This window comes from Tenebrio molitor, chromosome 9, assembly GCF_963966145.1.
Source record: "Tenebrio molitor chromosome 9, icTenMoli1.1, whole genome shotgun sequence".
Classification (NCBI taxonomy): Eukaryota; Metazoa; Arthropoda; class Insecta; order Coleoptera; family Tenebrionidae; genus Tenebrio; species Tenebrio molitor.
This window is the reverse complement of record NC_091054.1, coordinates 5767944-5781477: the sequence shown is the minus strand read 5'-3', so window position 1 is coordinate 5781477 and position 13534 is coordinate 5767944. Positions and strand designations below refer to the sequence as shown.

General features: G+C 35.7%; 3 protein-coding genes across 4 annotated transcripts; 2 read left to right on the top strand and 1 right to left on the bottom strand.

Moving 5' to 3' along the window:
* The first annotated feature begins 5348 nt into the window (after nucleotides 1-5348).
* Nucleotides 5349-6305, top strand: CHMP2B (Charged multivesicular body protein 2b). The gene is made up of 4 exons (XM_069059419.1): nucleotides 5349-5509; nucleotides 5560-5651; nucleotides 5702-5999; nucleotides 6051-6305. Exons 1-4 carry the CDS (start codon nucleotides 5476-5478, stop codon nucleotides 6266-6268), a joined length of 642 nt encoding a protein of 213 aa, XP_068915520.1. The 5' UTR covers nucleotides 5349-5475; the 3' UTR covers nucleotides 6269-6305.
* LOC138139207 (uncharacterized) lies at nucleotides 6297-8875 on the bottom strand. The gene is made up of 2 exons (XM_069059412.1): nucleotides 8645-8875; nucleotides 6297-8590 (listed from the first exon to the last, which is right to left on the bottom strand). Exons 1-2 carry the CDS (start codon nucleotides 8768-8770, stop codon nucleotides 7436-7438), a joined length of 1281 nt encoding a protein of 426 aa, XP_068915513.1. The 5' UTR covers nucleotides 8771-8875; the 3' UTR covers nucleotides 6297-7435.
* Nucleotides 8876-12670: 3795 nt separating this feature from the next.
* Nucleotides 12671-13502, top strand: LOC138139215 (keratin-associated protein 19-1-like). 2 transcript variants are annotated; one of them, XM_069059420.1, is made up of 2 exons: nucleotides 12671-12827; nucleotides 12906-13502. In XM_069059420.1, the coding sequence occupies exons 1-2, from the start codon at nucleotides 12816-12818 to the stop codon at nucleotides 13413-13415; spliced, it is 522 nt and encodes a 173-aa protein (XP_068915521.1). In that variant the 5' UTR covers nucleotides 12671-12815; the 3' UTR covers nucleotides 13416-13502. The 2 variants fall into 2 exon arrangements, with proteins under 2 accessions (XP_068915521.1, XP_068915522.1); XM_069059421.1 differs by having other exon boundaries at nucleotides 12706-12840.
* Nucleotides 13503-13534: the final 32 nt, after the last annotated feature.

Below are 13534 nucleotides of genomic sequence, written 5' to 3'. Positions count from 1 at the left end.
GTAATCTCTCAAATTTCCGTTACGTAAGTGCGCTATTGTAAGATGTAAGACAATATTACTCGTTGATCCAGCGTGATCGAAGAGTTACGTTCATGTAAAAAGCTTATAGGATCAAGACTCCAGACGTTTGAGTTCAATTTAAAAAAAGAAATCAAGTGGCACGGGTAGTTAATAACAGAAGATTAGCTACCCTTGGCACAAATTGTCGAGGAGGGTTCTAAGCTGATTTGTAGAATAAAAAGAAACATATAATACCAAACAATAGGACGGAAATCTCTAAATCTCTGCAATACGAAACTCTTTAATCGTATTTGGGTCTTTTGTGTTTCTGTTTAGTCGAAAGCAGTAAATAAAATGAAAAACTGGTAGCAAATGATAATGAGACTAATTACCCAGTTTCATGATCGTCCTTCATTTTGTAATTATTCATTAAATAAAAAACTAGTATTCCATTGAAATAAAAATAAAAAAAATTAAAAATTAATACATAAATATGTTCTTCCTTCAGTATAAACAAGATCCTTCACATGGGAACACATGGGCTGGTTGAAAAGCGTGTGATGACATAAATCTCAATAAATGTGCTCATTTCTTAAAAAATGAAAATTAAAAACTTTATGCAACTGCTTACCTAACCATAATTTTTCAAAAACTAAAAAAAAATCCAATGGCAAAACATTTGTTTTTCATGCTCTGCAAGAGGAAAATGGAAAATGAAAACATAACGTTTTTTTTTCACGATCGGGAGTAGAAATCAACTTTTCGGATGTCAACATCGTGACAGAAGTAGAGCATTTTCTCCCTAGGGAGTTTTCATTTTTTTGACAGTTGTGACAAAAATCTAATGGGAGTTTTCATTTTTTTTGACTGTTGTGACAAAAATCTAATTGTGTTGTCAAGGCAACTACTAATTCCATTAAATTCATCGAAAGATGACAACTCATTTGTCATCATTTTTTTATTCTTAAAATTTGAGATTTTTGTGCTATTTCTACTCCCTACCGTGAAAAAAATAGTATATATACTTCTGGAGAGAATGCTCATTTTTCCCTCGGTGCTTTGTAGCCCTCGGGCTTCGCCCTCTGGCTACAAACTGCACCTTAGGAAAAATCATGCATTTCTCTCCCTCAATATATATATATTCTCCACGACTATTAAAGGATGAATGCATTCTTGTTTGATATTAAATGAAACAATTATATCAATTCCACGCCCCGTGTTAGAATATAGTGAAATTCACGGCTGTTGGCCAATCACATCCCTCGTATTTTCATTCTGCAACGGCAGATCGCCAATCGGATGCGTTTTGAGTCGCGCATCGCGTAGCAACCGCTAAACGAGACACAATTTTTATTGTCAAATATTAAAAATCAAATAAAATTCAATTTTCAAAGATTGTTTTTTCTTGGTATAGTCGAGGAGAAAGTATAGTCTATAATGGCTATTATTTACTCGGACGATTCCACCACTCGTCTACGGCTCGTGTTGGAATCTTCATCCTCTTGAACAATAGCCATCATTATAATACACTAATTGAAGAGTGTAGGTATTATACTTCCTCTTTTTTCCAGTTTTCATTTCTTAACTTAATTTTGTATTAGAGCTAAATCTGGGTGGTTTCTCCGGAAGACACAGATCAGGTCAGGTCAGGTCAAATAAATATTATGAACTTTTGTTTTTACTATGCTATAGTTTTAAGTTAGATGACAGTAAAAATAATCTCGTTCATCTGCTCCCAATAAATTTTATTTTATGTTTAAAACGTGCATCTTTATATAAAACACTAATATTTTGATACAAACTGTACATCTGCCTACATAAAAATATAATACCATTTACCTTAGTATTTTTACTGTAAAAATTAAAACAAAAAAAAATGTATTGGAATGCAAACAGTATGTTAAACAAATTGTCCAAATTAGCGATCATTGAATTAACGTTTGATTTTTCTTTACATCATCAATCATCATTTCATAATTCCACGAACTCTTATTTCTCCATTTTTATCACACCTTCGATCTCTTCATCTGTATATTCGGTAATAAAACCATTAATAAACGCATTAACACCTCTAATGGCCGATATCATCAGAACTCACCGCCCACTTCGATTCTTCACCATCGGTCTCGAAGCCGTCTCGATCCCGGCGATCCGAAGATGTAGATGATTACAAGAATACCCGCCGGTACAAGCACAGACTCTCAATCTAACATCGAACAGTCATCGGAACATTATCCGTCGCTACAATATCTCTAATTGTCGATTTTTCAACTCACCGTTGCCATCACCAACAACCGTCGCTGAAGAACGTCCTGATTCCGGTCGAAACGCGACGTCGCGAGTTTCAATTGACATTACAATAGACGTATAAATCATGGCTGTTCGGACGCACCCTTTCTCAACACGGTACCATCCTCAGGTTCAAGAGGTCGTCGATGGTGATGCTTTCAGACAGAACCACTTCGATGATGGACCTTCTTGTGTAATTTGAACGCCCACACGTTTCGGTTTCGAAAGTAAAGTGCTCGACGGGTTTTTTAATGAAAAGGTCGCTTTGTTACGTACGCGACTAATCCAAGTTCAAGGCGTTCGGTCGGAGCAAAAGATTAAGGAGGAAAAAATGAGAAGAAGTTAATGTTCCGGAATAAAAATGGTAATAAATGTAGAACGAAGCCTTTTCAAATTTTTTGAAGGTGATTTATCGGTGAAACTTCAAGCGACATCCATTTAAAGACTTCTTTTTGTACAACGCTTTACTGGGTACCATAAAATCGGAATGATGGTCATCACTCAGCTCGGGATGATTAAAATCACAAAGGCTCGCGTGTGGTTGGCATTAAAATTCTTTCTCTTCGCTCAAATAATTGTCATCGTATTGGAAACGATTTTTCGAGTTTGTGGCTGATGTGCCCGCAGCTTCTCGCACGTGGTTGACAACCCTCTCAAAGACAAAGAAAATCTTCGTAGAGGATCATTCATTAGACATTTTTCAGTAATTTTCATATTAAAGTTTTGCTATACAGAGTGAACCACGGAAGACAAAATAGGCGTGTTACGTGACACTCAAGTAAAATTTTTCGAAAAACACCAGCACAGGTCAAATTAATTTGCAGGGGGGACACGTAATATAGCTGTACTTTACCCTAAGAATTTTTAATTTTGAAACCCTCATGAATTTTTAATTTTTGCGTTTTGAGTAATAGACCTGTGAAACTTGTCATTTAAAATTCTAAGCCCCTTCTGGGTAGCAAATATGTATAACCGAAAAAGCCATATGGCATGTTCCTCTGCCAATCAATTAGACCTGTTCTGTCATTTTGGAAAAACCTAGGTTAAGTGTCACATATCAGTATATGTACATCGGTTTAGTTTTCAGTACCCACTTTGTATATACGGAAGTGTTAATTTGAAAAGGATAATACAATATAGTTTTTTATTCATATAAGAAAAAAGTTCGCCTTCGTTAATCCTCAAAAAAAATTGTTATTTATTTTACAAATTCCTTCTGGCAACGGTTCTGATTTCAACAGTGTTTTTTTTTACCACTAAAAGATATCTTGCTTACAATTAGCACAATGAAAGACGTTTTCCAGTAATTTTGTTTTAGATTTATAAAGGACATCGTGTTAATGTCAAATACAGCGTGTCTTAAAATTATCGTATTCCGAGTTCGGGGCTTAGTAGGGGACATCCTGTTGCTAAGTAAAAATGTTTAAAAAAAAATGCTGTCACTTTGAAAAAAATATCAAAGTTGCCAATTTTTGTTCAAAACTACCTGATTAATATTCTAGCTATGTTGTACTTCCCTGTTTTTGCAAGAAATGTCTTCATTTATATTTTAATATTTTACATAATCATCCTCACCATATTTGAAAATGAATGTCAACCATTTATATTTTTTATTTGAAGAAAACATGATGAAAAGTTTGAACCTTCCGACCCATGGATCTTTGTAAAGAGCCCCCCTATATTTTTTATTTTATTTTTTCGAGATTTCTGAGATTTTTTCCTACAAGACCCCCTACTTGGAATACGTTAATTTTGCGACACCCTGTATACAAAAAAAAAGAAATCAAAACAGTATACAAAATGACAAGAAAAATTAAGAAACAACAGAACCATGTTTGCTATTTACTTCAGATAGCTGACTCTTAAATAAATTTGTTTTTATTACCTATTTCTCCCTTAATTGTACAAATTTTTAAGGTGTTTTGATAGAATCAAAGTTTTTAACGGAAGAATAATTCAACAAATAATTAAATTGAATTTTGGAAAGTTTTCACAACTATCTTCAAAAAGCTAAAGAAACGCCAAAGTGATGAGAAGTCTAAATCCGCCGAAAATAAACCAGCTTAATGTAATTCCACTGTTATTAAAATTCCTTCCTGTTGTGGGACGATTTCCACACAAACGTTTAAATTCATGACGATTCTCGAAAAACGGCAATTCGAGTCCTTGTAATTCTTGGCAGATGTTTGCGGATCCTCTTAAAATCAGTCAGTCGAGTTCTTTGTGGAATATTGATGACTTTTTGTGGGGCGTAACCGGAGGCTACTGCAAATTTCGTGACACTTTTTCTTGATTTATACTCGTAGGGTGACTTTGTATGGATCTGGTACACGACTCTAATAGAATAAAAATCAAACCGCTTTTGATTTAAAAGCTGGGCCTCTGACCGTTCTTCCTGTAAAGAAACGTGCTCTGTCACACCCCCTGCGATGACTTATAGGGAGAATCTTGGCGGTTTGGTTAATGGTGCACACCCCCCGGGACACAAATAATTCGGAACCTCCCCACGAGATTGTATACGAGTTTCCACGACGAAACCCCACTTTTATACGAGACTTTTATTACTTTACGCAAGCTGTTTTCGTCATGTTTCTTGTCCGGAAAAAACCGACACGTCTTCAACGCGTTATTAATTCTCATTTTGGCGGCACGGATCTGAACAATACTGGAATGATGACAAATCATAAAATGAAACAATGCGATAATCAAAAAATGTACAAATTTTAAAAAGGTTTCACGTCCCATTAAACTCGAAAATTAGACTAGTACGTGCCGGTTATTAAATTTCATTGTTTCTTCACCAACATCGATATAAATTTTCCATCTGTAACAAAAAATATTGTCGACCGTCACTGAAGACAACAACGACTGGACCAAGTTACGACATGATTTATTTCTCTCAAAACTCTCGGTTAATTAAATAATTGTTTCATTCTAATCTTAGAAAATTCAAATCATCAACATTTCCACGTTTCTCTAACGGTTATTAATTTTAAACACAATCGATCAACCAAGCACCACCTGCTCCAAAAAAATCGTAACTCTAACCACACACTCTACAGGTCGCTGTCTTACCGACGAAAATGACGCGCACTGAACCTAACTTTTTAGCAATCAATTGACTATTTAAACAACTGTCAGATTTAGCAATGACTCATAATCAATAATAACAGTAATCGTCCAAAAATGTTTAACTTCTTTTCAAAACCGGATCCCAAAGGTAACTTAAACGAACGTATTAAGTGAATTTTTGACAATTTTCCTTTAAAGAGGAACAGCGCCAAGTGGATCGGCAGTTAAGAAAAGTAGGCCGAGATTTGGAAAGAGACCGCCGAGAACTCGACAGGGATGAAAAAAAATTGGTAAAAACTATAGTAGAATATTAATTACATCACTTCAATTATAACTGTAGGAGTTGGAGATTAAAAAGTTGGCAAAACAAGGTAATCATGAAGGATGTAGGTTATTAGCGAAACAACTGGTACAGTTGCGTAAACAGAAGAACAGATCGTACATCGCTGACAGTAAAGTGCGGGGGATATCTGCGCAGAATAAAGCCATGGGGGCTAACGTCAAACTTGCAAATGCGATGGGAGTAGCTGGGAAAACTATGTCAGATATGAATCGAATAATGAAACCTGAACAAATAGCAGCCACCATCAATTCCTTCTCTAAAGAATCTATGAAAATGGAAATGACAGATGAAATGAGTAAGTTTCAGTTTTCGCGTGATAAAAAATCTAAAATTTCCATATTTTTAGTAAATGAGTCCTTGGATGATATCTTGGCTGAATCGGGTGATGAAGAGGAGAGTGATAACATCATCACTCAAGTATTGGATGAAATAGGTATTGAAATAAGCGGAAAGATGGCGGGAGCACCGTTACCCGAAAAAGGAAGGATTGGAGAAAATTCCAAAGCCAGTACTGGCCTCACTGATGATGAAATAGAAGCACAGTTGGCTAAACTGAGGGCCTGATTTTTTATTACTTTTTCAAATAAATACGTTGTTATTATCACTGTTTTATTGTTCACACAAATCGCTGTAAACGAAATTATAAATAATTACAGAACAAAAATGGGTAATTGTTAAGCTTACAATAAATTTTTTTTTTTTTGTTAAAGGCGCTTGAGCAGTAGTCCAACATTGCACTTTGAATGCGGCACTTCGTATTTTTTTAAATTTTAGTATCGAGTGTTTTTTTAAATTGCGCCTGGAAGTTGGCGTTGAAGAGTCGATTGTGAGCGCACCACAAGTTACGATCACGATCGATCACCTCACTTTTTGCGTTGTTTGTGTTTTTACGGTGCAGACTGACGAGTGGTGCGTTCATAATCGACTCTTCAACGCCAACTTCGAGGTGAAACTTTAAAAAACACCCGACACTATCTTTACGTAAACTGATAATTAGCCTATTTGGAACTGTCAAAATTAAAAATTGTACGCATTCAAACGGTCCATTAAATTAAAAATTCACATTACATTAAATTGTTACTATAATCTGTTTCAAAAAAAAAAAAAAAACAGGAACCGAAACGACTGTCAACAATTTTCTTTCATAACCCCATTTTTTTTTTGGCACTTGCAAAAACACTAAAAACAAAAATTAGCGAAGTTGTCGCTTGTATTTTCAAGGTACAATTCAGTGTTGGTGAATTTTTTATTTTGAAACAGATTATAGAATTATTACGCTTCAGTCTTATTTCTTATTATGACCCGCGTACGTTGATCACAACAAGAAACAAAAATTATTTTGTTTTACATCAGTCAGTGTCAATATGTAATAGAAATATCATATTCAATATTGGTATTAAGATAATTTTATCTTAATGTCTTTTTCATGGTGCCTACAAATCTGAAAATATTTTTCTATTACTGTCAAACTGTCATATTCTATCACAGACATGACCTTCATTAAGCACAGCCTTGTCAACAAGAAATGTTTAAATTACTTAATATAATTTAAAAAAATTGTTTTACTTAGCTTCACTAAAACATTCCCTATGCAAAGTTTACTCAATTAACGTAGAGTTTTCAATTCGAGAAATTACAACTTAACATTTAAATTCCGAATAGTTTTGCCTACATTATTCTTACGTATGTACATCAAATTTATATATACAGTGTGGCACATCATATCCACAATTAATTCAATTCAGGCGTATTTTGCTTACTACTACGTAAATTATATCGACTACCGTATCGATCGTTCAGAGGTAGATGAGTCCGTGACAAGTAAGTTTTCCTTCCCTTAATCGTCTCGGTGTAAGTGGAGGTGCTACTTTCGTCTAAATCAATATTAAGTTTTTTCGCAAATCCATTACAATATAAACTTTCATTGACAAAGCTGAAAGTGTCACTTTTCGGGGAATTTTGCTCATTATTATTATTATTAATGATGGAGTGCAACATCTCCAAGATTTTTGAATTTTGTTTACTAATAGAGTGCAGGAACTTGTTATTTTCGAGAATGATGTCCTTGTAATTGTACGAACAATAAACTAAGTATAAAATGATCGATAAAATAAAAAGATCGCGGCTGTACCAAACGTAAGAGTAGATATCTTGATACAACAATTTAGTGTCAATCAGAGAATCTTCTGTGATAAAAAAGAAGCAAATAAAACGCTCGACGAGAAAATTGGCAAATAAAAGAAGCAGAAGTGGCAACCGCGCATTCGCGGTCCGCTTCAGCGAAGTAAAGATAAAAATAAATAAAACCGCGACTACATAGAAAATCACCGAATCAAGCCACGAGACCTCGCCGATAACCCAAGTTTGGAACTTGGCGACGCTCCTGGTCAGAACGCTCAAAACTTCTTGATGCGCCCTCGCCGACAGATACAAGTCCCCCAGGACCTCCTCGAGACGCTTCTCGTGTTGCAGAATCTTCCTCTGCACTTCCATGCTCTCTCTCTGGGCCCCCAACAACTCCTCCTGGTTTTTGGCCGAAACCTCCAACTGTTTCCCCACTTTGAAACTACTTTCTGATATGGTCTCGTGCCAGATTTGCCCCCTCAGAAACCAACAGATGTTCTGCACGTGCGTGTAGAACTCTGTGTAAACATTGAACGCCCGATCCGACATGCTACTAATACAGATACCCCGCAAATTCGGTTTTTTGTCTAACTCACAATTGTACGTTTCGTGACCGGACATTTCTAAAAAACAATTTGTGATGTGGAGAGCCATGTCGCTCTGCGTGTCTTCCGACAGGTTTTTGCAGCCGTCCTCGACGTGGTCGAGCGCCCCTTTCCAGCAACTGCCGTACCGGGGGAGGTTGCCTTTCTCTCTGAGAAGCTTCGGGGGTGGTTAGAAACAACGGTCGTGTGTGAGGTTAGGTGTGATAAATACCTGGAACTGAGTCCGGCCCTTTTCTATCATGTCGAGAGAGTTGTTACCGTCGACAAAGATGTCGTCGAAAGCCAAAGCGTACACTAACACATACACCAACATCGTTTCCAGCACTTTGAACAACATCTTTGTACGTTACTTTCAAAATTTGTTTATTTAGGTTATGTTGGCAGTGACAGGTTGTGACAGGATTTAAATAGTTTACTTCCAAATGATGGGTAGGCAACCCATTATACACGTGGGGACATGACGTTTATTTAAACGCAGTGCACTTTTAAACAGAGATAATTCCCATTTGTGAACAAGAACAAACAAAATTCCGATAAATTATTAAGTAAAGTTTATTTTTGACGGCGAATCTGGATTGTTATGTAGGTCGATGGCGTAATGGCTCAGCAAAGTTGTCACATTCCCAACATTTGCATAACTCAGTGTGGGAATTGTCCCATTTTAACTTTTACATCCGTTTCCGAAAACTCGATTTAAACCACAATAACATCTTCTTGACATGGATGTTGTACATACCTTGGTGGGCTTAAAATTTCTGGAGTGACTGTTAATATTTCTAAATTGCGTTTATGTTTTGCTCCATTTCAATGTTTCAAGAGAAAAGACAAAGGAAACATTCTGTTATCTACTAATTGAAATATTTAATTAACACCACTTGAACGCACTTCTTTTATGACGTATTTTAATTCGTCCATTTGTTTGCTATGAGGAATCGGTTGGAAACAATTTGGATAAACACGTGATGAATCATTGTCCATTGCTTTTTAATTATTTATTAGTGAGGTGTGTATTAGCAACAAGAATGAGATTACTCTACGTATGCCAAGTGTTCTGTCATATTATATGAGGCGCAATAAGTAAGATAAAACGGAATGATACAAGAGAAAGCAGAACAAAGTTGAATTAATTCAGGAAAACAAAACAATCTGATGGTTGTGTTTTGTGTTAAACGCAGAAAGATAAGGAAATAAGGATAACAAGAAACTTGAAAAGTATAAAATCTGGATAACTGTGGTTTCTAAGAAAATCACACTCACCTATTATCGTTTTGATTGAAAAATCAGTCACTGCAATAACTAGACAACGATATTTTGTCATTCCGAAAGAATCCGAAATTTTATCATTTTGCGTTCAAGTAGTCTCAGATTCAACTAAATTGAAAATAGCACAATACCTATCATTGCATTGTATAGTTATTGTTGTTAATTTTCCACTTGACTGATGTATTAAATGAAGCAACAAAATTACCAATATCTCACTTTTTAAACGCAAAACATACATAAGATGAAAATACAAAAACCAGATAATATTTGGGTAAAAACTGTACTGCCTAGTCGTATAAACTCGCTAATTTTTTTTGTAGTCAGGTGCGTTCGTAATTAATTTTTGTTAAAAAATGCTACTTTAGTGTATGATCCAAGAGTGACAAAATAAAATAAAAAGGATAATTGGCCTACTTCAAAAACAGCTTTATTAAAAAAAATATATTTAATTTCAATCAGTACCTATCCTTCATTTTCCTTTAAATTACTTCCTTTCAAAAATATCTCTTTTAGAGATCAAAAAAAAAAAAAAATTAAATGGAAAAACTAGGGAAAAATACATGAACAGCCGCAAAAACGTGTAATAACATTATGAATGTAAACCGAAAACTTCTTGCACCTTTATTGCTTAGAGTGCCTATCGGGACACCTTCTATCCTTGCAAATTCCTACATTATTTATTATATAAATAACAAAATTGAATGTGTTCTTTTAAAATGGAAAATAACTTTATAGATACTGCAAACAAGAAGTTAAGGAGTGGGATTTACCTGATTTGAAATGGTCGAAAAACCACAACAGATAAAGGCAAGGTCCTTTTTTTATTTGAAAGATACGTCTTTCCTCTAGAGCCCCATACTTTTCTTTTTTCGATTTCATTATAAATAACAATAAAATAAATTGCAATTTGAGGACTATGTAGGAAGCTGTAACACTAAAACCTAATTCGAAATTAACAAAAAAAAAAGTATGGGGCCAACTGAAAAGCCGTTTATTTCATTTCAAACAATGCAACCCAATATACACGAATTATGAAATTTTCATCAGGTAAACCCTACCCTTCAATACAAAAGTGGGGCAAGGAATCTAAGCGAATGGACAACTTAAAAAAAAACGAAAAATAAAGCAAACAGACAAATGGCAACATAAAAAAAATCAAAAAATTACAATCTTTAAGTAACGTGATAGTAAATAACAAATGAACAATAGGTGTAGTAAGTTAAAATGACTGAAAAAATGGTTTAAAGATTAATTAACAACAAAACCGATAGTTGCAATTTAAATGCTACTCTTTTGTCTAGTTCCTCCTTAACGAAAGTTTTCCGTAAAAAGTAATTTTATTGTAAACAAACTAAAAACGTAAGGCTATTTATTTAACCAACATAAATAGCTACATATAAGGCAAAGATATTGTCACAAATATTAATAAAACATCGAGAAACTATTCAAAGGAATAAAGACTGGTATGAAATGCAACAAAAAAATTAATAAATGTTAAAAAGAAAAAAATAGACGAAAATGAAATGGTCCTGAATGTAGAAAGAGGGAACACAGTAGAAAACGTGTAATGATGTAAATTAGATCTAAAAGAACAAATAAGGGATGAGCCAAAAATGTCCAAAAGCGAGTAAATTGTGAAAATATATCGATGAAATGATAGAAATCGATAAAATGGACTACCTAATAGTAATATTGCAAATAGGAAATGAGAAAATGAAAGAAAATTAAGTATGATGAAGGAATTATTCTATTTTTTTTTTTCTTCCTTATTGGCCCTGACTACCTACTAGATTTGCACTTAATTTATTTATTAAAATTTAATGTTGTTGCAACTTTACTTAGGTATTCTCATTATTATCTGGTGATTTACTCCTTTTATATTCCGAATGTTTAACCTGTACGGCGTACTGGTCGCTGAATTCTAATTTTTTCGCAAAATTCTGGGAATACATAAAGTAAAATTTCAAAATGAGGTTACTTACATTGGAAACATTTCGTTTTCGATAGTGGACAACATGTTGAGCGGGGAACGGTTTCAAAAGGACCTTACATTACACTTTCACAACATTTTTGGGAAAACAAACTAAATTTGTAACGAAATTAACGAGAAAAATTATCTGGACACTTGATTGTTTCAAAATTCCACTTTCTGACTCCGCTAGAGGTCTCTTTCCCTGGTGGCGCGAAAATTCAAATTATGTCTCACTTGCAGTCACGATTTGTGTTTCATTTTATTTCTTTTTTCTTAAGAACACGCAAAGAATGCATCTCGTGTTTGTAAATGAGCATAGAGAGTTGGTCCAATAAATTAGAGGTCATTGCTCTTTTTTAAACAGTTCGTATTCATGGGTTAGCGCATCGATGTTTTTCTTCCTGATTGCAGTTATCTTCAGACATATTTTGAAAAACATATTTCGTAACCTATTTGCATGCAGTTTACGATCTCTGCTTGATCAATAAATGCAAATGTCTTAACCTGGACGCTCCTAACATCTAGATTACATTATTATTTTTGTATATTTCATAGTTTTCATTTTTTGCAAAAACCACTCAAAAACGTTAATAGGAAAAATGTAGGAAACAACAAATAAACAAATACTGATTGAACAAGAGTAGCTGAAAACAATTGAGTATCTGTTTTCTGATCTCCTTCGGTAATTGCAGCTTGAGTCATTTAACACAGTAATTACAATTTATCTCGTAGTAACCAGCCTTTCAATGACATAATCGCGTTCTCCACACCCTCTCAGAGCAAATTTGAAAGTAGCAAATGAATTTTTCAAAAAAATTGTTCACTTGAACGTGCAAGAATTTCAAATTTTCATTTCTCCCAGTAAAATATTACGTTTACATGTGTACATAAATATTTATGCATCATAACACACATGGCCGCTTCATATCGGAATATTACAATCTCGTAAAAACGGCACAGTAATGAAGCTGGTCAGGCGCGATGTTTACAAGAAAAAAAGTCTCAGTTTCATTGGTCATGTCATCGACTTAAGGACTGAACTTGACAGGTGGGAGAAGACGGCAAGGTTAAGTTCGACCATCTCACTATATAACAGCAATCCCGATAATCCTCCACGATTTTCATTTAGTGCCACTAGTGCGACGTCATGCGTGTTTCCGTAAGTACCAATGGTACCGAATCAAGACTCGCGTCGCAACCAACGCGGTTCCAGGACTAATCGTGTTTGTATCCTTAGATCGTCCTTTTGATATGTGCCGCTGCCGTCTTCTCAGCCGACGCCTACATGCTAGGAGGTCTAGGAGGCCTCGGCTACTCTGATCTCATGAGTTCGGAAACGTCGTCGTCGTACGGATCGTACAGCCAGGGACACTCCTCGGGGTACTCCTCCACCTCCTACAGTCCTATGTACTCCGGTATGTACAGCTCCTACAGTCCGATGTACTACGGCGGATACAGCTCCTACCGTCCTTTGGGAGGCTTCGGATACAACGGCTTCGGCTACGGGAGCATGTACAGGCCGTACTACGGCTACTCGGGGAGCATGTACAGGCCCTACAGCAGCTACATGAGCTACAGGCCCGGCTACTACGGAAGCTACGGAAGCGGGCTCTACGGGGGTGGACTCTACGGAGGGGGACTCTACGGGGGCAGCGGCTACGGTAACTACTACGGCGGCTACGGCACCAACTGTGTGGGCATGTACAGACCAGGCTGTTACGGGTACTACAGCTACTACAAGAAGTAAAACGACAGTGTGATCGCACTTTAGGTGCCGCTTTTGTAAGCAAACTAGTGACTAGGTCCCCGTATTTAATAAAAAAAATTGAAAGGCGTCGATTTTTGTCAACACCTCACGCCTCCTCC

Bases quoted from the DNA above. Each gene is read 5' to 3' on its own strand.
- CHMP2B (XM_069059419.1), top strand. From the start codon at position 5,476: ATGTTTAACTTCTTTTCAAAACCGGATCCCAAAG. The intron at 5,510-5,559 runs GTAACTTAAACG...TTTCCTTTAAAG, and splicing joins TTCAAAACCGGATCCCAAAG to AGGAACAGCGCCAAGTGGAT. The intron at 5,652-5,701 runs GTAAAAACTATA...TTATAACTGTAG, and splicing joins ACAGGGATGAAAAAAAATTG to GAGTTGGAGATTAAAAAGTT.
- LOC138139207 (XM_069059412.1), bottom strand. From the start codon at position 8,770: ATGTTGTTCAAAGTGCTGGAAACGATGTTGGTGTATGTGTTAGTGTAC. The intron at 8,591-8,644 runs GTATTTATCACA...CCACCCCCGAAG, and splicing joins AGGGCCGGACTCAGTTCCAG to CTTCTCAGAGAGAAAGGCAA.